This window comes from Labrus bergylta, chromosome 9 (genome assembly GCF_963930695.1).
Source record: "Labrus bergylta chromosome 9, fLabBer1.1, whole genome shotgun sequence".
In the NCBI taxonomy this organism is placed as follows: Eukaryota; Metazoa; Chordata; class Actinopteri; order Labriformes; family Labridae; genus Labrus; species Labrus bergylta.
Genome location: NC_089203.1, coordinates 17,950,681 through 17,977,936, shown reverse-complemented (window position 1 = coordinate 17,977,936; position 27,256 = coordinate 17,950,681). Strand labels below are relative to the sequence as shown.

At 40.3% G+C, this 27,256-nt stretch overlaps 1 protein-coding gene across 2 annotated transcripts; it reads right to left on the bottom strand.

Annotated features, from left to right (window-relative positions):
- Window positions 1-321: 321 nt before the first annotated feature.
- Window positions 322-18,778, bottom strand: lnx2b (ligand of numb-protein X 2b). Of its 2 annotated transcripts, none has more exons than XM_020635844.3 (10): window positions 18,496-18,778; window positions 12,587-13,153; window positions 10,745-10,938; window positions 8,832-9,031; window positions 5,815-6,237; window positions 5,431-5,571; window positions 3,437-3,611; window positions 2,513-2,756; window positions 1,947-2,105; window positions 322-1,846 (listed from the first exon to the last, which is right to left on the bottom strand). In XM_020635844.3, exons 2-10 carry the CDS (start codon window positions 12,991-12,993, stop codon window positions 1,711-1,713), a joined length of 2,079 nt encoding a protein of 692 aa, XP_020491500.2. In that variant the 5' UTR covers window positions 12,994-13,153; window positions 18,496-18,778; the 3' UTR covers window positions 322-1,710. The 2 variants fall into 2 exon arrangements, with proteins under 2 accessions (XP_020491500.2, XP_065814602.1); XM_065958530.1 differs by lacking the exon at window positions 18,496-18,778 and adding an exon at window positions 14,053-14,323.
- Between the last annotated feature and the right edge of the window lie 8,478 nt (window positions 18,779-27,256).

The window sequence follows — 27,256 nt, the reverse complement described above, 5'->3', positions numbered from 1 at the left end:
CTGTCCACTAGGGGTCAGACTGAGCCATGAACACACTGCACAGTTTATTGGACACTTCATAACACGGTTAATGACTTCAGTCTTTTTACACTCATGCTCAATGACAAAGTGATTTTCACAGACTGTCAAGCTCAAAGATGTCCTGATGTCATTACAAGATCAGAACAAACAGGCGTGAGAAGCTCTCTAACATTTACATTATTTAAATGTCAGCCGCAGTGAACCACTTCCTTTCTCAGCTAACATACCTCTCTAAGTGATGTCTCCATCATTTAGTTAGAAGCTTCTGTATAATAATAACAACAATCAAAGACTACCATGATCTGTTATATGATTTTATTGTACATAATGAATCAGTGGACAGCTTATACATGTACTATTTACTTTCTGTATATATTCCAATAAATCTTGTATCTATTATGATATAAGAAAGGCCACTGGGAATGTGTTAACAGAAGAGAATGAGTTAACACAAATGAATCAGATAAAGGCCGTTCTCCTTTGAACTAATAACAGCATGTCATGAGGGGAAACAAAAAGGGGAAACATGTTGGTACAGTGGTAATATAAGACAAGTGTACGTTCTGGTTTGTCCTTCAATATCTACAGGGCACCCGCCTAAAATAGTCTATGTATGACTCACTATGTCATTAGAAATAAATACAGATCACTGGTTCAAAAGTTGTGGTGATTAAAAAAAATCTAAAGCTGCTCGAAAGATTTAAAATTTCAATGCATTGCAATTATTGACTTCTTTATTCCAGCTCAGTTTGAAACATTTCGATGTCCAAGCTTGCTTTCCTGCAGCAGTGTTTGTCTTTAATAAAAGCTAACAGGAAAGAAACCTAACACCGAAGCTGTGTCCTACCAAAGCAAATATGTTAAAATGTCTTTGAAGTGAATGAGTATGTAGAATTTAACTGATTACTTTCATGGCTTGGATACAACTGAACCTCACACACCTCGATTAAAGTTTACGGTAGGTCTTCACTTTAGCTTTTTTGATAACCTTAGTGTCATAACAAAATTCCTCCTTTTACAACACGGTTGTAGCTGAAAAACAAAAACACCTTCACTAAAGATTTCTGTATTTCCATCAAAGCTGTATCGTTCTGTTGAAAGTTATAAAAAGGTGTAATGTCAATAAATTTGATGAAATCAGTCGAGAGGGGACAAAAGTTGCAGGACAGGATGATTTTTTTCTGTTGTTGGAATCAGTCTACACAGCCGTACTTTGAAATGCACCCATCTATGTTTCTTCATCACAGCTATTGTAAGCGCTACATTTCATCTGTGGATGCCGTTTACTGTGAGAGAGTGAATCACTTGAATCACTTGAATCAAGCCACAATACCAAATGATAACAGGATTATTTGACATGAAGGCAAAACACTGGTATAAACAAAAGGATCATAAAGGTGTTCCATAAAAAATATATCCTTCCAGTTCATCCTAAGGATATCATTTATTGATTGTCATTTTTGCCCCTGATTGAATTGTTCATCAAGTTGTGCAGTCACCTCCTGTTCAGTGTGTGAGGCGACGCTGAAACAAACAGGCACCTGCTACGATTGTCCACAGAAGATCCAATCCATCGTGGCTCTTAACTACAAACATATGCGGTGTAGGGGACAGTGAGTCAGAAAAGGTTGTTTGTGTGTGTTTATGTGATAGAAAAAGGGGAGAGTGAGTAGACTCCTTTGTGTTTCGCTACACCAGACTGCCAGGCCAGGACACCACAGTGAGTGTGACTTTATTCTTCTGCAGCTTGAGCATGGGGATGAGAGACGAGTTGTTCATTCCTACTGTTGTAGCTCCGTTCACGGCTACTATCTCATCACCGCACCTGCAGAGAACCACAGAGTGTTAATGAAGAGTCTGCAGAGTGAGGGAGATGACAGGATGCAGCAGCTGATTGCTTCATATGGGGGTAAAATTGTACTTACTTCAGGCGTCCATCAAAGTTAGCAGGTGTACCAGGCACAATGGTTTTGATGAAGAAGGGCTGCTGGCCGTGGCTCTCCTCATAGCCGCCCACGATGCTGAAGCCCCAGCTCTCGTTGTTTGTCTTCTGCAGGACTATGTCCCGGCACCAATGCATGTGACTAAAATGACAAGTACAAAGTCAGAGGTTATCCTTTGACATCACATCTAACAGGAATCATTATGTCAGGAAACATTTGCCTTCAAAATCTTAAAGAAGCTCCAGTCCACTCCTGTGATTGCCTTAAATACATTTGATCCTGTTAAATGCACCAAGGTCCACCTTTAATGTCAGATCTACTATAACAGAGTATTGTTGAAGCCAATTATTAGAAAATTATTTTAGCTTTGGTGCTATAACCTACGGTCTGCTGTTGGATTTTTTTCTGATCTTTTTTTTATTTTTTATATTCTTAATAGGCTTTAAAAACAATTAGCATATTTACGACAAATAAATAAATAAACATGAAACACTTGAATTTGAGCAATAAAATTCAGGTGATTTCTGGAATCAAACCAGGCTCTCTACCTTGGTAATCCCAGCCAGCGAGTCCACAGCGGCGTCCAGTTGAGGGCGTCGTCCCGTGGGTCTTCCAGAGGGTCTAGTTCGTCCTTGTTGGCAAACTCCATGTCCTCCTCTGATTCCTCAGAGAGTGTCTGAATGACACGGAGCACCACCTGGGACTGAGCTGTCTGAGCCTTCAGCACTGACACGGCCTCGTTGTAGGTCAGCTGGGTCAGATCAACACCATTTATGCTCAGCAGAATGTCACCTGAGGACACACAGGAGGAGTTTCAAACTAAGACATTTTACTGATGAGGACCTTCTTATCCAATAAGTAGTAGGTTTTCATCAACATTCTTTAGTAACAACTAAACTACATTTTCTGTTAACCTATGTAGATGGATAAGCTGTCGGAGGAAGTAACAGAGGAACACCATAATGCAATGTGAATTACACCAGTATTACGCTGTTACTGATGCAATGTGTAAGTACAAAGGCGTGACAACAGCAGAACTTTGTGAAGGAGTTGTTGCTGAACCGCATTCTGTAAAGAGTGATGCTCTCTATTTAACAAGCCAAAAGAGAATTGCCCTTTTCTTATGAAGTTGGTGATCACATTGTCATTGATTTGCTGACTCAACAACAGGGCTGTTTGTGGGAAACAAATTCCAGTTTAAAAGATTTCCACAGTTTGAATGATAACACCTGACCCATATCTTAAAACAATCATGCTACCTGTAGCTGTGTTTTTTCACTGAGCAATGACTAAAGCAACCACAAAAAAATCACCTCAGAAAATGTTGTTAGCAGAATACTTTTTATGTTATCAACTTATACTGAAAATAATCATTAGTTGCTGATGGAGCAACACATTGCAAAGCCGAATGCTTTGAGGAAAAATGCCTTATTCAAAGTCAAAATCAGAGGTCACCAGATTCTGCTTCATACCTTTTTTGATAGTGCCGTCCCGGTGCAGACAGCCGACTGGTTGCACGCTTGTGATGTAAACGGGCAAGCGGCTGCGACAGTCCCTCCCCCCAGCTATGGTGATGCCCAGTGAAAGCCGAGGCTCTTTCTTCAGGCTCACAGTTTTCTCTTGGCTTGAAAACCCACCTGGAGGATCCTGCATGAACAATGACACAAATAAGTACAATGCATTGATTGCAATGTAAAGAAGTTAAAATAAAGCTTGCCTTAATCATAATGTTGGGTTTTATTAGAATTCATTTTTAGCTTTTGTTTGACAAAGCATACATGAAGTTTGTCCAGCCAATTAATGTCAGTCTCTCCAGGGTCCTTTGATTTAATGGATTCCTCTCACATATCGATTGTAGAAACAAATGTGAAACATTTGAGAAGGACATGAGAGGTAAGAGTAGAGGGAACGTGTGAGGATCCACACTCAGCTCTCGTAGTGCATAAGATGTGTGGGAAATGACAGCTTCATTCAGCCCCCTTGATTCTCTCCAGTCTGTAAAACTAGCAGAAGGGAAGCTCGGGGGAGGTGGGCTCTCTTCCTCCTCTCCAGCAGTGAGCCCATCCCCCTAACCAAGACGGAAAGGCTGGACTCTGCAGGCGAAAGCTAACTGTTACCAGCTTTGATCCTCTGCCACGCAAAGAAACAGCCAAAAAAACAACAAGACAGTGGCCCCGTAGCAGCAGAGTGAGCAGCACCCGGGGGCTTTTGATCAGGACAGAGGAGGCTTTCATCTCCGCTCACCGATGCAGGTGTCTGCTCTCAAAGCTTCTCACCCCTGACTGTGGGGGTGCTATTCTTTCTAATGACGGTGTATGGTACAGCTGAGTGTGACTGACAGAGGAGCGGTAAGAACAATTACACTGTGTAAACAGAAACGTTTCAGGTTTGAAAGATAGTGTGACCCACACTGTAGTTAGTGGTGTAAAAGAGGAAGTTCCAGCAGCCAACAGCTGGAGAGGGCCAAAATACATGTGGATCCACCATTTTCACTTTGGAATGTTTAGTGAGTGTCGTGTCTTTTGCTGGGGGCAAGATTTATTAAAATACAGATGTATAAAAGACAGTGCTGTTAAGCAAATAATAAAAAAAAATCTTTAGCTGAATTAATCCCATATATCAGTAATGTGAGAAGCATTTTTTACAGGTAGGCTTACTGCATAACCCTTTATCCAGTTAGTTATCTGTAACTTCTACATTGCAATTGTACTCCATTCTCTTCCTTATTAAGTTTTAAATCACAAGCTACTTTAATCTGATCACAATGATTATCTTTAGTACGTCTGCCTTATCCCCCAGCCCCCCACCAATAAACACACTGTTACATACAATTGCAAAAGCTAAGATTTTTCCCCAGTTGCGATTCCGTTTTGACAGCGACCGTTTTGAGTCGCGTTAGAAGGGTATAAAAACGACATGCGGTATAGAAACGATCCAAATGTGGTTCTGAATGACATCAGAACTTTGAACAAGCTTTTAAAACAGCATCAGGGTGGATTTAAAACAGAAAATGTTGCAACCTAATTGTTGCATTAAGAGTTTGGGCGTGCCTGAGCACATCTCTGTGCGTAAGATTGTGTGTAGGTTTGAGATTCTCTTCAGATCGTGTGTGTGCAGACCCTCTTCATATCATGTGTGGGGGAGGAGAGATCTGCCACATGCGGGAAAGGAGCCGCAGGTCGAATAAGAATCCAGGTCGCCTGCTATTAGAACTTTGGCCTCCGTTCATGGGGTGCGCTCACTAACCACTAGGCTATCGGCGGCCCATAGTGACAAGTTAAAAGAGGTGAGAGGGAGCTGTGTTATAGATCAATAACAAATACATAAAAAACTAAATGTTCAAATTAAATAGAAACATTTAAATGAAGAAGTTTGCACCTTTTTCTACAAAGGCTAAAAAAGGGAAGCATTGTGAATCGATACCAGTGCAGGTTTAACTGTGAATGCTACCTGACCCGAGTATTACCTTCATGTAGGTGGACTGGCGCTTGAAGTACTGTGGCTCAGGCCTCCTGGCTGTTCTGCCATTTCCCTCCCTGCTGCTTCCTCCTTCCTCCTGAGACTCCGCAGGTCTCATTACCACAAAGTTTACACGCACCTCACTCGCCTAAATGCACACAAAGGAAAAGGAATGAATTCCACAAATAAAACACATGAAACGCTCTAGTGCTAAATATATGACTAGTGATCAATTCTTTGGGGTTCAGTATTGTAATCATATGTTTATGGATTGTTTTTCTGTTGCTGCTAAACACTTTATCGTACTATTTGCTATTATTATTCACTTGTAAGACTTGTGGAAACTTGCTTTATGAATGTTCACCATTAAATAGCTATTTAAATTATATACCTGTATGATCTGGGCAGCACTTTCGGGTGTACCATGCCTCAGGTCGTGTCCATTGATGGCTAACACTTTGTCGTTGTTCCTCAGTTTTCCATCTTTGGCTGCTAGACCACCAGACAGCAGATCCAGGATGAAAACCCCACTCTCCTCTGATTTGCGAATGAGTTTGATGCCGAGCGGCTCAGTGCGCTGACTCTTCATTAGCGTCACCTGCAGGACTGTGCCAGGGTTGTGATTAGAGGTTGTGTTGCCATGGGGACTGTGAGTGGGCAGGGAGGCAGTGGAAGAGGAAGGGTGATGATCAGGCCGCGGATCTCTTGATTTGAAACCTTTCTCCTGCATGACAGTGAGCCGGAGGAGGGAAGGCTGCCGCAGTACCGCCATGGCCCGGGCGTGAGGGACTGAAGCCAGACTGACATCATTCACCTGGAGACACAACAACGAAAAGACATGACAGAGTCAGCAGTCAAAAGAGAAAAACAACACAATGAAAAAGAAGCAAAACCCATATTAAAATTGAACAGATATAATTGTTGTCAGGTTGGTGTAAAATAAAACACATTTTGTCTCTAAAGCTCATTTCCCCCTTAGTGACAGCTGTACAAGGAGAGAACCAGAATAGATAGAGTATTTTTAGACCTCATTAAACTTATCAAATTAAGACTAAATGTTTACATAACTAAGAACATTGCTACTTTACGTGACAGGTGAGGTGTTGCAAGCTGTCTGCTAGGCGTCACCTCAGCTAATTCTGATCACTGAACATAATCCCGTGCTGTATTTGTAAGGTTTTTATGAGATTCTTTTAATGTCACTTCCAAAATAATATTGTGGCTAGCTGTATAATTACAAGGTCACACTGTCTGTGCTGCTTTTCTTCTGTGGTGGAGCATTCTTGTATTGTTCTACATCTGCTGTTTATAATAGTTAGAAATATTTAGCAAAGTTCCCTTAGCTCAATAACAAGCTAATTTGCCAGTTTTTTGTCAATAAGCATTATATGAAGACTGTTTAACTCTTCAGCTTTGATATCTTGGACTTTGCCTAAAAACAAGATGGCAAAAGCCCAACATAATTGCGTTAAGGTCACCCAAAAGGTCGAAAGCCATGAATTTGTGACATATGATAAATCTGACCGGGGCTGCCCTTGGCCCAAGTGGGGCTCTAAGCAGAATTGAAGAATGAATTTCCCTACTTGTCATAGGATTGGGATGGGACAGGAAAACAAGTCAACGGGAGCGAACAGGAACAGGAATCATGATAACTATAGACCAGTTGTATACGCACACACAAAGAAATGAATGAAGGATTTTATTTCTACTTGCTTTGGTGCCTGTTTGCTGGTTGTTTTGAGCAATGGTGCACAGTCATGTGCTCGCTGCAGCCGTCGTATAAATCAAACTACAATGTGTTCAGAGAAAGCAGGTACAGTATAACTGAAGTGGGAAAGGCAAAGTTGCAGTGCAAAGTTAAAAACAAAGATATGTCGGTTCAACTGACAAAGCTCAGGGGAAAGTCGGACACACTAAAGAAGTCTATAAAACATGTAATGTACACCAGTGACTCAGGACGAGTGGCCCCAGGAAACGAGTTACAATAACAACGACAAAAAAAGGAGCGGGATGGGACTGGACAGGACTCTACTGGGCGTGGGATGGGATTATTTTTGTGGGAGTGGGATGGGACAGTTGAGAAAAACACATTCATACATTTGAATGATCAGAACCAATACTATTTGCAACTGGCATAATAATAACATTAAGAACTATATTTATATAGCACTTATCAAAAACAAGTTACAAATTCAAAACAAAAAAACCCTGTTTTCTTCAGCTTCGTCTTGTGGTTAAAAAATGAAACTTTCACAATGATGATTGCCTTACCACTCTGATTTGAAAGTCTATAACCAATGAATTGATTGTATGTTGAAAGAAGGATTTTGTTTCAAGATCTTAGTGATGCAAATCTTGACAGTCTCTTTTTTGTTGAGGTCCATGTTTCACATCCAGGAGGCATTATATCTGCTGCCAAGTTTTTATATTTATCATCGTGTTTGAGAGTGTCTGGCTTTAGAAAGAGAAGCTGCATTCTGAAGGACACAGTGGAGCAGAGAGGTTCCACACATGAGGCAGAGAAACTCTCTGAGTACAGCAGTAACACAACCCTGAAGGACAAGAACGCCCAAATCCAGGGAGAAAGAGAGAATCATAACTAAGTGAGAACATCTATTATTCATATTTCACCAATAAGCACCCTTCTCCTCTGTAGAAACATAAAGGGTGAGTGCAAAATAAACACTGGATTGTACTCAAATAAGTTCATAAACACCTTTAACTTTTATAAAGGATTTCATATGAATGAATCATGCTGATCAAAAGATAATTAATTACCCATTTCATGAATAACTTTTATTTTCAAACATTTGACGAGTTCCGATTTCTTGTTGATTTTATCATTTAGATTTGACATTCTTTGACCATTTATTTTATGCCAAACAATGCATCCACTGACGGTGAAAATTAATGGTGGATTAATTCATGATAAAAATAAATTATTAGAAGCAGCAATAAATGCCACAAAAACTTATTATGACGAGCAGAAATCCGCACTTTGTTTCAAAATATCTGGTTACATAACTCTGTTAGAGGAAAGACTACAGTATACTGCAGCCCCTTGTTTGAACATTAACCTTCTCAAACAAAAAGGCGGTTTAGTCTGTCAATCAGTGACAGCAGCCAGGTAAAGTTGTTTTCACGTGACGTGTTTGTGTCCTGTGAATATTAACCACGCCTTGTTACCATGGAGCCAAAACCTGTTTATCCTGAATTCTTACTTTTCCCATTCACTGGTACTCAGGGCCGTGTTTACAACTCCGTGAGAACACCACAACAACGTTTTTTTTGCTAATATGCGTGTCATGATATGCCACCATGGCACTTTGAACATTCCATGAGTAAGAAAATACATTATGGGCTACATTTTCCAGTGCTTTCATCCTTAAGTTTATGAGTCCCTCTCACCTCTAAGATATGATCCCCTGGGGCCAGTCTGCCATCACGAGCTGCTAGCGAGTCCCTGACAATCTCCTGGATGACGATGTTACCCAGCGGTGTGTCTTTCCCCCCCACGATGCGGAGGCCCAGCTCCTCCTCCGGCTCCTCTCTGAACAGCTCCACCACATTGGCCTCGGCTACCAGACTGGACCGCAGGGGTGTGTTGTCTGGAGGGAAGAGAAACAGAGAAACAAGCAAATATGTAAAGTAAATATGGTTGTTTATCCTGTTTATGAGGCAAATACTCAATCCTTAGCTTGTTTAGCTAATGCAGAGTTGCACGTATAAAATATCCTGTAAACATACAGTATAAAGTTTGAACAACAGTGTGCTTTGAGAGTTTGTTACATTGTACTCTCCAAGTTGTGGATAATCAAACTTAAAAATGATGATTTAAATTTTCAGCATCTATCAAAGACGCTCCTGTGCTAGTCAGAATTTGTCTTAAAAGCAAATTTTCTTTGTGTATTATTGTATCACATAACATCAGCTTCAAACCTGAAAATTAAAATTGTGCAGGCAGTACATTAAAGAGCTTCTACTTTTAGTCTAATTATGTTTTTACATATATAAATAGATATTAATTATTTCAGTCAAACCCTCAGGTTAAACAGCAAGAAACTTTCCTTTTATGATTCGTATTATATAACAGTGTTTCAAACAATAACCTGTTCTTGAACTTAAGGTGACATTTGTTTAAACAGTACACAGAGGAAAGAAGCACAGATAAGAATCAGAAGCAGAGTTGATCTCAACCTTTCTTACAATAAAATAGTAAATGTTCTTTTATCACATTAAACTACACAGAGACGAAGGACTGATCTGTGAGTTCACACAGAAGAGACCATAGAGTGTCATACACAATACAGCTCACTCATGTAGCAGTAGTACTACACAAAAGAAGGGAGTTAAACACACGTAACAATGACGACTATCTGGAAACACTGATAATCAGTTGCCTGGCAGTAATGTGTCAGAGGAAGTTTGGTCCATGTTGCCGTGAGGGTTTTTCCCAGTGATGAGACTGTCTAGTTAAACATCTGGCAGACGGTACATGTTTCTACAACGTGTGTGATGATTCAGCTGTGAAGGACTGAGAATTAAGAAGCTTTAGGCTAAAAGCATCAGCACTTTCCATCTGTGCGTTTTCACAACCGACTGACTGATCGGGTTGAGCAAAAGGATTACTTAACTCCATCAAGGAAAATGTCCATTTACATTCAAAGCTTTAGAAGCTTCTAAAAAACACTCTTCATTGTTGGAGCCAGTATGACCAACTTCCTATGGCAAATGTTTTACTTATTCTAACTAGCATTTTTAGTCTGGTGAGTTTGAATCTTGAACAAAGTCAGGGTTGCCCTGAGTAGACCCTGACTGAAATGTCTTTACCCAGAATCTGTGACAATCAGCCTGTCGCTGTAATTCAATTCAACATGTCACGCTTACACAGAGAACAAACATGCTGCACTTTGTCTTGAGCATTACAGAGACATGAGTGAAAGCAATATAACTAAGGGGTAAGGTTCTTGAATTCCTTGTTCTGGATGAGCAGCACCTGATTGCCTTAAAAGAAGGGCTGCCACCTTATCAGCGTGTAGAATAAAACAAGAGAATGTGATGTACAACATTTTTAAATATTGAAATATTGTAATGACATGCAATAAATAAACTTGTATGTATATATAAAAGGATCTGTATGTTACATTTTGCTATACAAAGCTTGGATATAGCAATTATTAAGTCAAGACTGATGATTACACATAAAAGAATGATTTCGATTTATTTCACACAGTGAGGGTAACATGTTATTAATCAAACACTGGTATTAGATCAGTTATAAGTATTATGGTGAAAGTTGTTGTGATAAAGTAAGTTCATACCTTCTTCACTTTCTTCATAAGCAGGATTAATCAGACCAGGCTCAGGCTGATCTCTGGTGGGATTTCTGGACTGTGTTACTGAATGTTTGGCTTCTCCAGACGACTCCCCCTCACCCTTACGCCCCTTTAACTCATTCCACGAGGGCCTCTTCCTCTTCTCTGCCTCCTCCCTCAGTCTTCTAAAAACAGGACATCTGAGGAAAGACAGGAACACAGAGGCACAGATTAAGGTTTTTATAATGAAATGAAAAGAGCCTTACTGGGATGTACTAAGAATGCCAGGGATGGAGGAACACAGAAATTGTGAGTAAGATGACGGATGTTATGAGGTACAAAACACAAGTCTTTTTATTCACGGGATTTTGACAAGAATCCCTATGTTCCCAATCTCAATGTCATACATTTTACAATAACTAATCCCCGATATGACCCAAGCGCAAAATAGAAACAGTCTCACCCATTGCCTGTGGTCTTGCAAGCACAAAAATGGCAGTTCTGCGTGTTTAGAAGTCAGGAAATTAATAAGAATCCGTCTATTGGCACAGATGGTGACCCCTTGTTTTTGCTACTTGGCATATCTTATATGTTAAACCCTTTGAAATGTTTATTTTCTGTGTAAAGAAATGTATTCTTTTGAACTGGATTACAGACCAAGCTCAATCTAAAACACATAGACAAAGGGTCTTTGGATACTATGTCTTATTTGAATACTTGAAATGTACTTTTTTTGCAGAACATGGGAACCCTTTATTTCGCAAAATGGTTTGAATATTTCTTTTGTTCCTGTTATCCTATAATATACATATGTTGGAAAAAAAATCATATTTATGTATTTTTTTGTGCATTCTGTGAACGCAGAGCCTCCTACCTGCATGACTTTGAATGCGTATATGAACCAAAATGTTTAGTTAATATGTTCCTTTTTATGCCTTTTAGAAAATGTCATAAATATAAACTTTTCAAAAAATCAATTAAGAAGTTTTGTCGACAACGCGTCTGCATTGCAGGGTGTCTGGTTGACAGCTGTTCAGGCTGATTAAGTCTGTAACAGTGCTGGAGCTGCTGCTTGTTCCTCATGCCTGAACTTTGTCTCCTCATTGTTTGCACAGAGAGGCTGCAGCAGGACAATCTGCCTCCCACAACTGACTGCGTAATGGCTAGCCAGTGGGATGATAAGCACCTCACTGTCCATGTGAAAAAAACAAGAGCCTAAATAATTACAAGTTTGCGTGTTCATACAGCCGACAGTAATAAACTTTACAGCTTCAACAAGGATGAACACATTTTCAGAGGCACCCACAATTCTGATAACACGCTATTTTACATCCCTGAGAAAAGGTCCAAATAGCTTTGTCCTGACTTAACTTACACACATGTAGTATAATCAATATATGTGGAGGAGCAGATTTAGTGCATTTTACAATGTAATACTTGAAATAGTTTAATTCTTTATTTAATTATTTAGGCGTTTTGAGAAGAGTTAAATGATGAATATACCACAAGCCACCTTCAAGTTGTCTCCCAATGCCTTTATAACTACACCTAAACTGATAAAATGTGTTCCTCTCTTACATCCTCCATGCACTCACTCTTATATTGTTTGTCAGTCTGTTAAAGATGAAGACCTGTGCATTGTACTCTGTATGGATGCAAAAAGTTCGCCTGCACCACTATACAGGATTATATTATACCATGTGGCTGCTCAATGTTAGTGTGAAACCTTCTTAAATGTGATACATAAAAGGAACTATTTCTTCACATTTACACCATGGTGACAAATTATTTAAACCAATGAAGAGGCCTTGCATCATCTTAAGCTGCCGTTGTGACCTGTCCACTTACCTGTTGTGCAGGTGAGGCTGCAGCTCACAGCGCTGCATCTGTTGTTGACATTCTGCAGAGTGGGGGCACATCACAGTCAGCTTGTCCAGCAGGTTCCTGACCAGCAGGCTGGAGGGACGGCATTGATGTAACTGCAGCCGCTGACGGTCCACAGGGCAGAAGTCCTGCTCTTTTAAGAAGTTACTCAGACAGTGAAAGCAGTATGTGTGGCCACAAGGGGTGTCCATAGGTCTGAGGAGGGGCTGCAGACAAATGTGGCAAACGAGTTCATCATCCACATCGTCCTGGTACTCGTACAGGTGGCTCTCCAGGCCGTCATGCTGCTGGCCACACTCTTTACATACCCGAGCCCACGACAGACCCGCAACACTGCTGCTGCAGGCAACTTTGGTTTCTGTTGTAGCCATTGGCTGAGGAAGCTCAGTCCAAACTTTTATGTCCCTGTAACGATATGTGCGCTCTTAAATCCTTAAAAACTGCGTCTCAGTCTGAAATCCATTAAAAATGTGAAAGTGTAACAATGATCCAGATCAAAAAATGTTATCTCCATGTCTTCATTTTGATTTCCTGCAGAAGAAAAAACAAAGTTAGTGTTCCTGCACAAGAAGTACTATCTTTTACTCATACCAGCTAGCTCCACGGGAAATGACAAATCCACACAGCAGCAGCAATATGGCAGCAAGCCGCAGCTGCTTCCTCTCAGCTAGTTTCCTGAGGGACAAAAGGAATTCTCATCTCAGCTAAAAGTCACAGTACTGCACACTTACGGGGGTTAACTCTGTGAAATGAGGCACGAGAAGAAGTTACCTAAGTCAAAACCCTGCTAATGGGTAGGAACAAAGACATGGCAGAGCATGTGAATAACAATTTTGAATGAACTGGGAAGAAATACAACCCCCATCACTAATGACCCCGTGCACCCAATCGGCAGTGCCTTCCATCTCTTTGGGCAGCTCCTAATCTCTTTTAATTCCTTCTCATAAGGAGAGTGCTGATTAGGAACACATTCTTTGGAGAAACTTTTCTCCACGTTCTCCATAAATATGAATAATTATGAAATAAACTGACAAATATTACACCAAACACTTTTGAGTTAGATCTTATTAAATAAAGCTTGTAAAATGTGCAAACATCTATCAAAGAACTGTTGTTAGGAGGGAAAGAGAAATATGTTGAAAAAAATGGCTTAGAAAAAAAGAGTTCTGAGGTAAACACTGACATTATGTCAAGATTATGTTGTCTGAGGCATGTAGCAGGACAGGAACGCAAAACACAACTCAAAATTCCAGCTTGAAATGTAAGGAAACTGCTTTCTTGCATATTACCACATGGAAAAATAACAAAAGAAATCAGCCAAGACAACAAACTAACTACCTTCAGCTCCTTTTGTCTTCATGACCTTAGCCCAGATTTCAGACACAAACATTATGTTTAGTCTTCTGTGTTTCTGCCTTGAAGCGACTCACCTGAGATGAAAATCTTTGTTGTCAAGAGCCCGGTAGCCGCTGCTCACAAATACGAGACGCTAACCTCTCAACTGCCTGAAGCCTGAATGAAACCAGAGCCCTGCCTCTCCAGCAGCACACCGTCAGAATAGTGTGAGTGTGTGTGAGTGTGAGTGTGAGTGTGAGTGTGTGGAGTGGACACATATTTGTGTGTGAGCGTAGATGTGTATGAGCCAGCGTGAGGAATGCAGGGGGGAATTGGTGTAACTAGGCAGAGTGAGAGGAAAGTGTTCCTCCTGGCTTTTGACAACACCATTGTGTGTGTGTGTGTGTGTGTGTGTGTGTGTGTGTGTGTGTGTGTGTGTGTGTGTGTGTGTGTGTGTGTGTGTGTGTGTGTGTGTGTGTGTGTGTGTGTGTGTGTGTGTGTGTGTGTGTCAGACTGCTGATGCTGCATAACCCCAGGTAAAGTACTCTCAGTAGCTGAATGACTGATAGCAAACACACAGGACCGACAACAAATACGTGTACATCTTCCAACATACATGAACAGAGCCTGAGGTCACACAAGGCCCTTCTTTCTCTCTTTGTCTTCACTTTGTACAAGTGATACCTTGTCCTGTAATGGATAGGGGTCATGGATCCCATAGCACAGGAGAGGGACTCACAGTAGAAACCAGGCTGTGCTCCAGTTATTTGGAAATTACATGACCTAGTTCCACAATATGAAACTAGAGGTAAACGTGCGAATACATTTTCATTAAACACACTCCCCTGACACATTGGAATGTGTAGAGCTCGATGTTGTTTATTGAAAAACCCACGATTCATTTCCATTACAATTTCTTTTCTATTGCTATGCAGTGCATTTGTTTTTTGCTTTGTGATAAAGGGACCAGGAGAATCTTTGGTCGATTCTAACACTGGCCTACTGATGAAGCAGCATGTGCTCATTATAGCAGAGGTCAACATCACAGGAAGACATGCAGTGACCCTGTGACCCCCCTGATTAATGTGTCTGAAGGTGACTGCTGGCACTGTAACTACATTTTATCGTCTACTACAACACCACTGACACAGCCGTATATCTCCACGTTTCTCAAGGATATGGCACAACATCAATAAAAGGTGCTCGTCTTTCCCCCAATCCTCCACGTGAAATAGAGACTTAACAAAAAGCAGCAGCATAATGTAAAAAATATGGTGTAGAGAAGATTAGTCTATTGATTGATTGGCAGATCGATTGATTGGGTGGTCAATGAATAAATCACGATTGGCTTTTCTTTTCTTACTTGAGCTGTGGAGCTTGTCTGTGTCTTTCTCAAGCATTCATATCAGTGTACATCTATCACTTTGTTCAGAAGAAGCAATAACCATCAGAATAGTCAATAATTAAACTATCAGTAACAACAAGTTATCCACTGTTTAAATATAAGTTCTTCAGTGGTGAGTTTCTCTGTATCAACATGACAAAACAAGTAAAGTTTCTTACAGATGCTTCCCTAATCCTGCAACGACGTAGGATTATGATTTGCTTGGAATCCAACATTTAAAGAAACATTTAATCTCGGTCCATGTTTAACAAATAAAAACAAAACATATTGTTTTTGCAAATTATGGAGAGAGACATACATATTTTGTTACAGTTTAAGAGCATAACAAATAAAATCTGTTCAACACAACCAGGCTTATTAAGGACTGCTTGATCCAAATCAAATGCTCCGTCATCATGTGACAGTCTGAGCTTTAGAGGAAAATGTCTGTGGTCCTACAGTGTTCTCCAGTCTCCCAGAGGATTACCCACAAAGTTGGCGGCGTTCCTTCAAAGCTGAGCCACGTCACTTGCTTTGATGGTCGATATGAGTGAGTCACATGTATTGCCACACCTTCAACGAGCACAGGTGAGACCTATAATACAGGCACAATATCTCCAGTCCATGACACAGGAGGTGTGTCATGTCTACCTCACACCTATGTCTGGTTTTACCAAATAATTTATTTGGCAATGCTCTTCATTAAAATAGATAAATCAATCATATCTCTACCCAGACATGGATGAGTTTTAGTCATCAGTCTGAGTATGACATAATCAAGTGAAAAGCTCTAACATGTCCAAGATTGCACTTTTATGGCTGCATACCATACACATGATAAGATTTCCTATGATCAGTTCCAGTCCCTTATCATTGAAATACAGTCTATTCTAAGCCCCGTCTGAACATTATGTTACTGCTATAGCAACAACATGCAAAGTCCCTCTGCTTTAAATATAATGGACAATATTTGCATTGCATAACAATATCCAGGAAATAACAAACAACACAAAGCTTCTGAAAGATTGTTCCCCAAAGTGTTCTCTACCACGTCTTCTTAGTTTGTCCTTATATTTAAAAAATAAAGTAAACTATGATTCTCAGACTCACTGAAGAGTCTAACACGTGGTGTTGTACCAGTGTCATGCTTTCATATCACACATGGAGGCTTAGCTTCTCTTCACACTCAGCCTCCCACTGAACAACACAGTGCCTTCCCTACACATCCAAAACAAACACCGCCCATGGTATTACCTAATTATCACCCTTTGTGTTCACTATGAAGTGAAGAATAGTTACGTTTAGTAGTGAATAAACAAAAGCCTTCCGCATATTTTCCGACACTGTAAGTCATTTACTGGATTAACAGTGGCATTATACAGCTGATGATTAATTTTGCTTAAAATAGATATTGACTGAAAATGGCCTCCTTGGATCTCGATTTTCTTTTAAACTTCACATTTCACTTTGACAACTATATTGTCATACTGCCATTCCCTATTTCAGCTTAAAAGCTTTAACTTCTGTCTGCTTACTTTCTTGCAACAACAACTGCAGACGTGGCCTAAATACAAAAATATTTTCATTACACAGAGGTATAAAAGTAACTCTTTTGAAGTGACTGTGTAGCTCTAAATAATCACACTACATGAGGCTAAATTTAGCCTTCGTGCCACTTTTTAGTCTTGACCGGTGGGGAAAGATGTACTTCAATCCTTTACTGGAAATAGCTTAATTTGAAGAATGGCTCTTTTTGGAGTATAATACATTTGTTTTGAAGTTGTGGATGAAAAACTAATATGATAGACCTATCGCAATGTTGAAGTTAGTTGAGGTGGAGCAAATGAAACTTCTTCATACTTTGAGGCCTAACAATCCATTGGCTCCCACCAATTCTGGCCTGAGGTCGCCCCCCCTCAACCAAGACAGACTCATCTCTGTACCCCTCCATTAATTTACCATCTAAAGTAAATGTTTCAGGTAAAAATTGAAGTTCCAAACTTTTATCCATTACTTAAGCTAACTACTTCAACTGAAAAGGCCTAGTCTTTTGTCTCACAAGGACATGCCATTTAGAAATGACATATTTGTTTCATCCTTCTTTCTCAGTTCCATGAAGTAAAACTACTTGGGAGTCCATAATCAATTTGCATCAGATCAAATTGAACTGTGCAGAATCAAATTTCACTGGATCAACTGGTTCTATGTTAAAATGAATTGTCCCTGAATCTGATAATAGTTTGACTTGAGATTCAAAATGAGATCTTTTTGTAAAGGAGAGACTCCCACCCTGAAAATGAACGTGTTCTGGTTGAACACCTAACTTGATATAGGCCTATGTATAAATTAAAGTGGCACTATCCCACTACACACAAGTACACCCCTGGGGAACAAAAAAAAAACATGTTGGGAATAACTTTTGTTGTATAAAATTTAAAGTTTTTATTAACTGATCATGTAGCGAAGGTTAAATCTTGTAGGCCTATCACTGAAGCAATGGAGAAACAAATAATGGTTTGTGTAACCTTCTGTTGTGGCGTAGCCTCAAAGAAAAAAAAGTAACCTCAAGTTTCTGTTCCTCTATTAGAAAATGGAAATACAAAGGTTCAAATGAATCAGTTTTTTTTAACCTCATGGTTTTCTCCACTGTCACCAATAGAGCATCAAAACAGTAAACAAGGGCATTTTGTGATCACATCTCAGCCATGCCTGGATGTGTGTTGTCACTGGGACCATAAATAACTCACTGCCCCCCCACTCCCCCCTCACCTCCCCCCCTCCCCCTCTTGTCAGTGCATGGCTTGTTGGTTTGCTCCTAATGTGACAGATCCAAATGACAGAAGAGGTAATAAAAGTTACACTTCCTGTATACCCGTCACATGGACTCAAACGCTATCATGGTACTGACATCTTGGCTTCACCTTCAGCGAGAGAGGGGAAAAAAAAACAAAAAAAAAACCCTGGCGAGAAAGCTGCACACCTTAAACACGAAAACTCACTTTTCTGTCAACGACTGAATAATGTGCCTCTAACACACACGTTCATTCACACCATTACACACAAGCTTAGCGTTAAACTCTCAAACAGCGCTGTTTGTTGTCTGTTTACGTAAACGAGCAGAATTTTGCGAAGCAGAGACCGAAACTCGTCTTACCTGTGGTTGAGGTTGGTTTTTTTTTTTTTTTTCCGGAAGCAGCTAACGTGTCGCTACTAGCTAAAACAAAGAGACCCCTGTGAAGTCAGTGAAAGGCGAATTTATTACAGCCCGAACACTTGGACACGCCGTGTACACCGCCGTGCTTTCCTCACGTTTCTTTCATACCGCATTGCTGTGTCGCTGAATGATCACCGCCCGCCGTCCCAGGTGTAGTTCAACCTACAGGCGGAGGCTGGGCGACTTTCCCAGTTTCGAGCAAGTGCGCCAAGAGCCGTCCAGCAGCACAGGAAGGAGTGCATGCAGGTGTACACCGTATGCCACACACACACACACACACATACACAAACATACACACACACAACACTGCCCTGTTACAGTATCCATACACAGGCTATGGGGGTGACACTTTGCAAGACCAGTAATATATTCAGTGGGCTAAGTCTTTAGTGTGTTTCAGCTTCAATTACATGTTTTTATTCTTCAAGGCAAAATGAAACATGTGTGCATCCATCAACCATTAGAGATTCATATTAATATGGGAGCACACAGCTGCTTTAAGAGAGACAGACTAAATACATAGTGTCTTATTATATACATTGTGACATACAGTGAAGTGATCCATAATCCAGCTTTCAATTTTATGTGAACTAGTTAATCAACTTCTCATAAAGTCCTAATATCTTGATTGGTAAATATTGATCAGGAACTCATAATAGGCCAACGTGCATATTAAGTCACCAGAAGTCGTGCATTACTCAGAGATTAGATAGGCCAGTTATTTGTAACTATGTATAGGGTAACCTATAAAGGCAGTAGTGTAGTTTTTCCACTTTTAACACTATTGCATGCAGCTCAGCTTTAAAGTAGTCTAGTTATTATCTTGCAGACAAGTCCTATAAAAGAATAACTTTTTCCCTTTTTTTTCCTACTAAAGCCCGTTGTGCAATTTTTTCAGTAGTGGAAGAAGTATTCAGTTGTACAAAAAAACATAGTAAAAATATTTCCTCACAAGTTAAAGCCGTGCATTAATATGTTGATAAGTATCATGAACATGTTGGCCGCTTTAAGTATGAAACATTAAACTGAATCAACAAATAGGCTATATCAAGCCAAGTATAAAGACCAAATCATAAGACACTGGACATATTATACAATACACAATAGTAGCCTAGAATGGAAACAAAACTAAAGTTACAAAAATACAGCTACAAAAAAATAGATAAAGAAAGCAATCTGTGACTAGACCTCTCACTCACACATTTACAATATCAACAGTATCTGTATTGTTTCTCCTCTCATGTTGACGTTACTGACGGAGAGTAATGAATTTTGTCTTGTTTTCTATAAGATCTATTCAATTCAGATAGTTTCAAGTTGATTTCTATTGCACCATATTGCAGATCGGCAGCTCATGGGCCATTAAATAAGAGCAAAATAAAAATAGACATAAAAAGAGTCCAAATAAACAGACATCGATGCATGCGTCACATTGAGCAAATACAAAGCCTACATCACACACAGACAAACACAAAATAACATACACAATGTCATTTAGAATAAACACTTTACTGTAAGTATACTGTAGCATAGACTTTTATTCAATCTGTATTTAAGTGAAATCACTGACATGAGGTACAATTGTTCAGTTCTAACATTATGTAATCATTATACAGTTTTTAAACATTCACGTGGTAAAAACCACTTGAATTAATCTTTTTATTAACTATCTTCAACTGTCCTCTTTGACCTGGAAAGGGGATATATTATAGTTGGGCTTTTTAAAGACTGTATGTTTTGTTAATTACACTCCCCATAGGATGACAAAAAAGTACAACTGTATCGTAAGCATAAAAATGAAACTTTTCATCAGTCTAAGTTCTTAATTGTTGATATAAATTATGAATAAAATTTCTTCATTTGAAACGCTAGATAATAAGCCAAAGACTTGCACACAGTGCATACAATCACTTCAGTCATTTTCACACTTATAGAAATGAACAGTGTTGAAGACCCTAAATGGGTGAAAGAAGGTGAAACCATATTATCAGCTCTGTCGTAATTTTATATGAAAGTTTGTGTAAGCATAATTTACTTCATACTAGCCCACATTCCAAACTTCACTTCCTGTCTTATCAAAACCTCCATCAGTGAGCACCTGGATGAAGCTGAATAGAGAAATAGCAGTAGCTGTGGGTCTGTGCCAGTTGAAAGGACTGGGACACATGAACACACGGTGTAAAGCCGCATGACCCCCCGCAGAATGGAAGGGAAGTCTCTGTGCAATAAAACTTCTCTGTGAAAGCCTGTTTCCCCCACGATTTATAGCTGTGGTAGGAAACCCCAAGACAAAGTGACATTTGCTGATACAAGCTCAAAGAACGAGACACTCCAGCGTGGCAGTGCGGATGTCAATTGGTCTATAATTCATAAGACGGACAGGAAGAGTTTTTAGTATAAATTGAATAACAGGATTAATGTTAATGTTATAGTATTAAGTGCAACAGTTTCAGTTTTAAAGTAATTTTCACACATCTTAACCAACCTATAGGCTACCAAATAACAACCTAAACATGATCTAAAAGTGTCATTTTGCATTATGATGGGCTTGGATGTTTTTTATGATAAGCTAGAAGAGTCAATATTTGCATTTGTCATCTGCTCATACAGATGTGCAGTGATAGAAAACACAGAGCTGTTGCATAAAGAGATGTAAAGCTTATTGAGATGGATTTGCCTTAAAGGGCATTCCTATCTGTACTGGTCTATGGAAAAACTTGAGTGTAATGTACAACATCCCTTTTCAACCCATTTTAATCTAGATCCTATTAAAACAATCTATTAACCTACATTCTTTTGTACAGCTGAGAATTAAAGTTCTTGAAATAATCACATGAAACATAGTGTATGTTATGAGGCAACTTTGAGCTGTCAGTGTTAGATTTAGTTCATGAACAACTTGGTTTACAACATATATAGACAGCATAATGGTGTGTGTGATAAATGTGTAGTAACAAACAGTGTGAGATGTGTGAGGGCTTCCTCCAGTGGCTCTCAGCATAGAAAGAGTGACACCTTGTGTCTAGACGAGGTATTATAAGAGATTTGCTAGACAGTCATCAGAAACTTTGTGGAATCGATGTTTCATTGACATTGAAACACACAGAGCAGAGTAATGAATTAGTTTATTATTAGACCCTTAACTCAATTAGACTGGCTGTGTTCAACTTCCTCTTTTGTTAAATGGTATTTCCCGGGCATTGAATTTGGTTGCTTCTGGCGGGAAACGTGGAAGTGGGGTGAAAACACAGAGACAAAATAAACACCTCCCAATACAGCACATCCTCTCTCTCACACACACACACACACACACACACACACACACACACACACACACACACACACACACACACACACACACACACACACACACGCACACACACAGAATTGGCTGTGTTTGAGCCGGTTACCTACAAACAAGAAAGAGGCTGTTTGTCTTTCCTGGGATCAGTAAACATCCTCAACACAAACAAGTTCCTCTGGAGTGAAAGAGGAGAAACTCACACCATCAGGGCAGCTGCACTCTCACTCCAGCTCGGCCTTTGATCTCCTTCTGACAGAGCTGATAATGAAGGCCTCTTACATCTTAATTCTTTTAATTGGAGCCTGGATGTAACAGGTTGCTGACAGCTAATTGTCATTGTGTTGGCTTTATGTCACAAAGGAAAAATTCAAAGGAAATCAAAATCCTTGTTTTCTAGTTGTGAGTATGACTTGGGTTTTTTTTTTTGTTTGAACATTTAGGTTTAAAAAAAACACAGCTCAGAGGGTTTTCTGTTGGATCTGATATCTTGAAATAACTTTGTTAAAGACCAAATCCCAAAGAATGCTTCTCCATTTCTCAAATCTTTCTGATGTAGTTTTTATCCCTTTCCACTGATGTTTCTGGTAAATAGTGCATTTGATTAGGACTATTTTCAGCTGTAAGTGTTTATTGTAGCAGGAAGGTGTTCTTTGATTACATTCATAAGAACTGCAGTGTCCACATTGAATGCTACATCAGAGAGTATGACAACGCAGCTCATTTATATATATATATATATTTATTTTTAAAAGCTTTAGGACCACATTGGCTCAAAGTAATAAGCCACACCACGCCTTTTGTCACACAACACAATTCTTTTTTATTTTTTTCATTTGATGAAATTGAACAAAAAAGAATACATTAAAAAAAATCTTTACATTATAGTAAGCCACATCACTGAGTCTTGTTCTGTAAAAAAAGAAGAAGCCTGGATAGCACTGCGTCTGCTCTTCTGTTTTTTTACTGTTGCTAAGGATACTTTAACTCTGCAGCAGCCTGCTAACCCCTCCTCTGGTCACTCCAGGCACACAAAAAAACTCAACAATCTTGCTCTGGGCAATACAGCTAGGCATTTGGTTCGGGCCACAGCTTGTACTGCAGCCTCAGGTCCTGTCTGGCCTCCACATGACGTCTTTTTATCTGTGACTTTTGAGACAAAACCTACGAAACTGATTCAAGATTTTAGAGCTTTATTTGTCACATTTTCATATAGTTGCAATGACTATTCTGCAAAGCTATGCAAGGACACTCAAGTATTACTTTTAAAGATGCATAAATACAGTATGACGTTATCAACAATGTAGGGAATGTCTTTTCTTTTCTCAAAATTAAGAATTATTTGAGCTTTTTGCTGTCTAAACTTTTACAATTCTTCTATAGTTTGCAATCGTGAGGACAACATGCTCGTATATTTGCAATGTGTGCATCATGAATCTCTTTCCAGCCTCCCCTGTGTAAATATGCTTAGCCCCTTCAAGGGCTCGCTTGTTTGTACCTGCAGTGTCGTTCCACTCGTCCTCCCAGCATGAGACCCTGTAGCCCAGGATCAGCCTCTCTCAGATCAAAAGACCCTGGTGATTCTTATCAGATAATATTCTTGTCCGCCCCCCTCCTCCTCCTCCTCTTTTGAGTCCAGCCTCCTCACACTGGTGACCTGAGCAGTGCACACTGTTCCTTATGGCCCTTTGGCCTTTCCTCTTCTTATCACTGTGATGGTCAGGCTGTGATAAGGCAGGTCCAGCTTCAGGAAAGAAAGAGTTTGCTCTTCTGAAACCTCTACAGATGCATAACTTGGACACTTCAAGGCAGATAAGAGGTTATCTAATGCGTGTGGTGGTGTGTTTACACATTTGCAAAAGGAACAAGTGTGATTTCTCTTGAGACAATGAGAATTATGAAGATCATAAATTTGTTCCAACTTGTTCTTTGTAGACAAATTAAACTCTGCACATAAAGATTAACTACTTTATTCTCATTTCATTCTTTTATTTTGATCAAATTTTTGTTTTTTTCTCTGTTACTTTCTTATTCTTAAAAGGCTAAAAACCTGCTCTACCAAAGCAGCATTTATTACCCTGACATGCGACATAACAGCACCTGCCTCACTGTTGTATGCATTTATGAGTATGCTGGCCAAGAGCAGACAGACATGGGAAGACTGGTGTCCAAAGTCACGACCCTGCCCTGACCTGGATGAAGGAAATGGTCCCGCTGCTCGAGACAAAGCAGGGCAAAGGAGAGTCTGAGGGGCTGGCTGGTTAGCCTCTAACAATGGCTCCGTGCTCTAAGACCGCAACCACACAAAGGCCAGAGAAACCCCCTCCTCCCTGCTGCCACATTGCAATAGAGCTGGCATTTCACACTGGCCTGTGAACAGCCATTCAATCAAACTACTGTTTAACCTGACCCCTGGCTCGCACAGAAATCAGGATGAGTCTGGCGGGATATGTTTAGGTAACTGACCTCTCCAGCCGCCATCAGTCTCTGTCCATCTCTGTCCTGTTGCTATTCTGTCAAACATGTATGAAAGGAAATCCTTAGTTCCAAAATGTGTCTTATTTTGAATTTTTAATACCTGCTTCAAATGTATGTGACTATTATTTAAAAGCATATAATCAATAGCCCCCCACCCTATAAATAATGTGTCTACTGATGGGTGTAAGAGGCAATAGCACCCTGGGGAAAAAGAGACACCATCAGACCCTTCGTCTGGGTCAACTCCCCTCGAGCCGGAGCAGAGAGGAGCGACCACATGACCCTCTCTCGTCTCAATGGCCTGCTCCTCCCTTCTACCTGTACGTGGCTCAGATCAAGGTGTGGGGGCCGCATATCAAACAGACCGAGGCCTTTGATGTGGATGGAAACACAAACAGTGATTTGAGCAGAGTCGTAACAGCTTATTTGTTCCCTTTAGTCATTCATTGAGCTGCTTGTTGAATGTGTATGTCTTCAAAGGGCTGCTGCCTGTGCCGCATGCTCCGGCGGTACAGTAGCTGAGGAGTCCCTGAGAGCGACCCAGCCTGGTGGGTTGTAGAAAGGCCATCTGGCTTCCTGTTCCTTAGATTTGATATTGATTTATTGGCTGTACACGGGAAGATAAGGGGGCACCAGCTGCCAGAAGTTCTCCTCTGCATCCTCACAGACAATGGGCTTCCTGGTCATCTACATCTTGGTAAAATAGGTGATGCATCGTGGCTTGTTAAGATTTGCAAGGAGAACAGAAGTAGCACGACAAAATGACATTTATGGAAAATATCGTTTAAAAATCCCCATATTTTATTTTATGCAGAACTTTTCTGTTATTATATTCCTCCAACAGTTTTCAACCCTCCTGAAAATGTCAGTGCAAATGAGTTGAAATTCATCCCACGTCAGCGTTATAAATCATGGTTCAGCACTTGAATGCATCTTCGCACAAATGACCTCCTTAAGGCTACACGTTTACAGCCGATATTTCAACTTTAATTGACTCTATACAGAGGCACGTTTACCGGTCTGCAGGCTGAGATAACGGTAGTTTCGGTGTTAGTCGTAATAAATACTGATTCCTGTAATGAGGTGCAACATTGCATTCACTATTCCTAACAAACCCTGACAACCTTTCACCATTTAACCCATCACAGAAACCATTAATTCAGAATGAGGCTCTTTATGCATAACAAGTCCCCTGGTCCTGTGAAGTGAGCCGGGGAGCACGGCAGTTTGGCCTTGTTGAGCCTTGTTGATAGAGCTGTGAACATGGTGCCACAGTGATTGTATTTATGCCTGATTTTTCTCACCAACTCATCCCCCACACTTAAAGGGTGTCACCCCCCCCTCCCCCCCATCTCCACCTCCACTCATTCTTCCCCTTCCCCTCCCCGTCCAACACAAGCCTGTGATGTGACTGTCTCAGATAATGAGGTGAGATTTTTATTGCTCCAGTCTGTGAGGATGACAGGCAGCCCTCCCTGGTATCCTGCGCCCTCTGCTGACCACAATAAGCTCACGTTGGATGCACGGTCGTCCCTCTCAGGTCCTCCAGCAATGCACTTCAAAGTGGGAGATCAAGGGTTGACTTGCGCATGACACCCGGGGAATGACAATGCCTCAGCCAGCCTACACCTACTGCTACGTGCCAGTCCTGGAGACACAAAGGCACACTGGCTGCTCCCGTGCTGCTCTGCTGCATGAAGGAAGCACTTATTCAGGGGAGGAGGGGGTGTTACATACATACAGGAAGAGGGCAGGGCTCTATGTGTATTCTATACGCATACAGGCGGGTAAAGGAGGCAACGTGGGGACACAGGAAGGACAGCAGAGGAGACAGAGTGGCAGCAGATTTTTGGTGTCCTGTTTGATTGCTGAAGCATTAATTGATAAGATACTGCATCACAGCACTTATCTTTAAAGAGAGCTGTCCCATTATCTTTTACTATTACAGACACATATGACAGAAAGATCAAAGGGTCCTCAAAGTGGGCTTCTTTATTGCTCGAAGGAACAAAATTGTTGTAATCCTGTAACATTTTTCCATCAGAGCATAAATATAAGTCAATATCTCTGACTGTGTTTTTGATTACATGGACCATAACCTAGTTTCTTAGCACTTGTTACTTAAACATCACCGCATTTTAACTGGTTCTTGAGTTTTAAGTGAAAGCCAAATCTCTCACACACACACACACACACACACACACACACACACACACACACACACACACACACACACACACACACACACACACACACACACACACACACACACACACACACACACACACACACACATACACATACACAGAGCCAGACCCTGATCCTCCCCCAGTAGGCAGTCAGAGGAGGTATTGAAGGGAATCAGGCTGTCATTTCCTCTGCTAGTCTCTGTTATTCCACACAGCCTTTGTGAAGGAGCCAAGTGGTCCTGCCACAGACAGAACTTAGACTCCTCGCATGCATCTAAAGGTTGTCATCCCGGCAGGGGAGGGAGGCTCTCCTGACATGCAGACAAGGGGAAAACAAACATGGTGCTGAAAGAGACAGCAACAATAAAGTCCTGCTGATAAATACAGTTAAACAGTAAGTCAGACATGGTTTATCTTTGAGGTAAATTAAGAAATTACAAGTAGAATAACATGATATCAAAGTCACTGCAAATTTTGAAACATACAATAAACAATAGCAATTCTGAATATTATATTAAAGCTGGCTTTAAATAATAAACCATCAACTTCCCATTTTTTTTCAGACCATCGATAAAGAGGAGGCTGACTGAGGTCTGCCTATTACTGAGTTAATGTCATACAATTTGATACAGTGCTCTATTCTTTTTTTCTCAATAGCTCATTCTGGAAATAGCCAAAATAAATATATCAAAATGTTAATTAAAAAAAATCTTCAAATGTTTTCCTAAAGTAG

Bases quoted from the DNA above. Each gene is read 5' to 3' on its own strand.
- lnx2b (XM_020635844.3), bottom strand. From the start codon at position 12,993: ATGGCTACAACAGAAACCAAAGTTGCCTGCAGCAGCAGTGTTGCGGGT. The intron at 3,612-5,430 runs GTAATACTCGGG...TTGTTCATGCAG, and splicing joins GCCAGTCCACCTACATGAAG to GATCCTCCAGGTGGGTTTTC. The intron at 2,757-3,436 runs GTATGAAGCAGA...GTGTGTCCTCAG, and splicing joins GGACGGCACTATCAAAAAAG to GTGACATTCTGCTGAGCATA.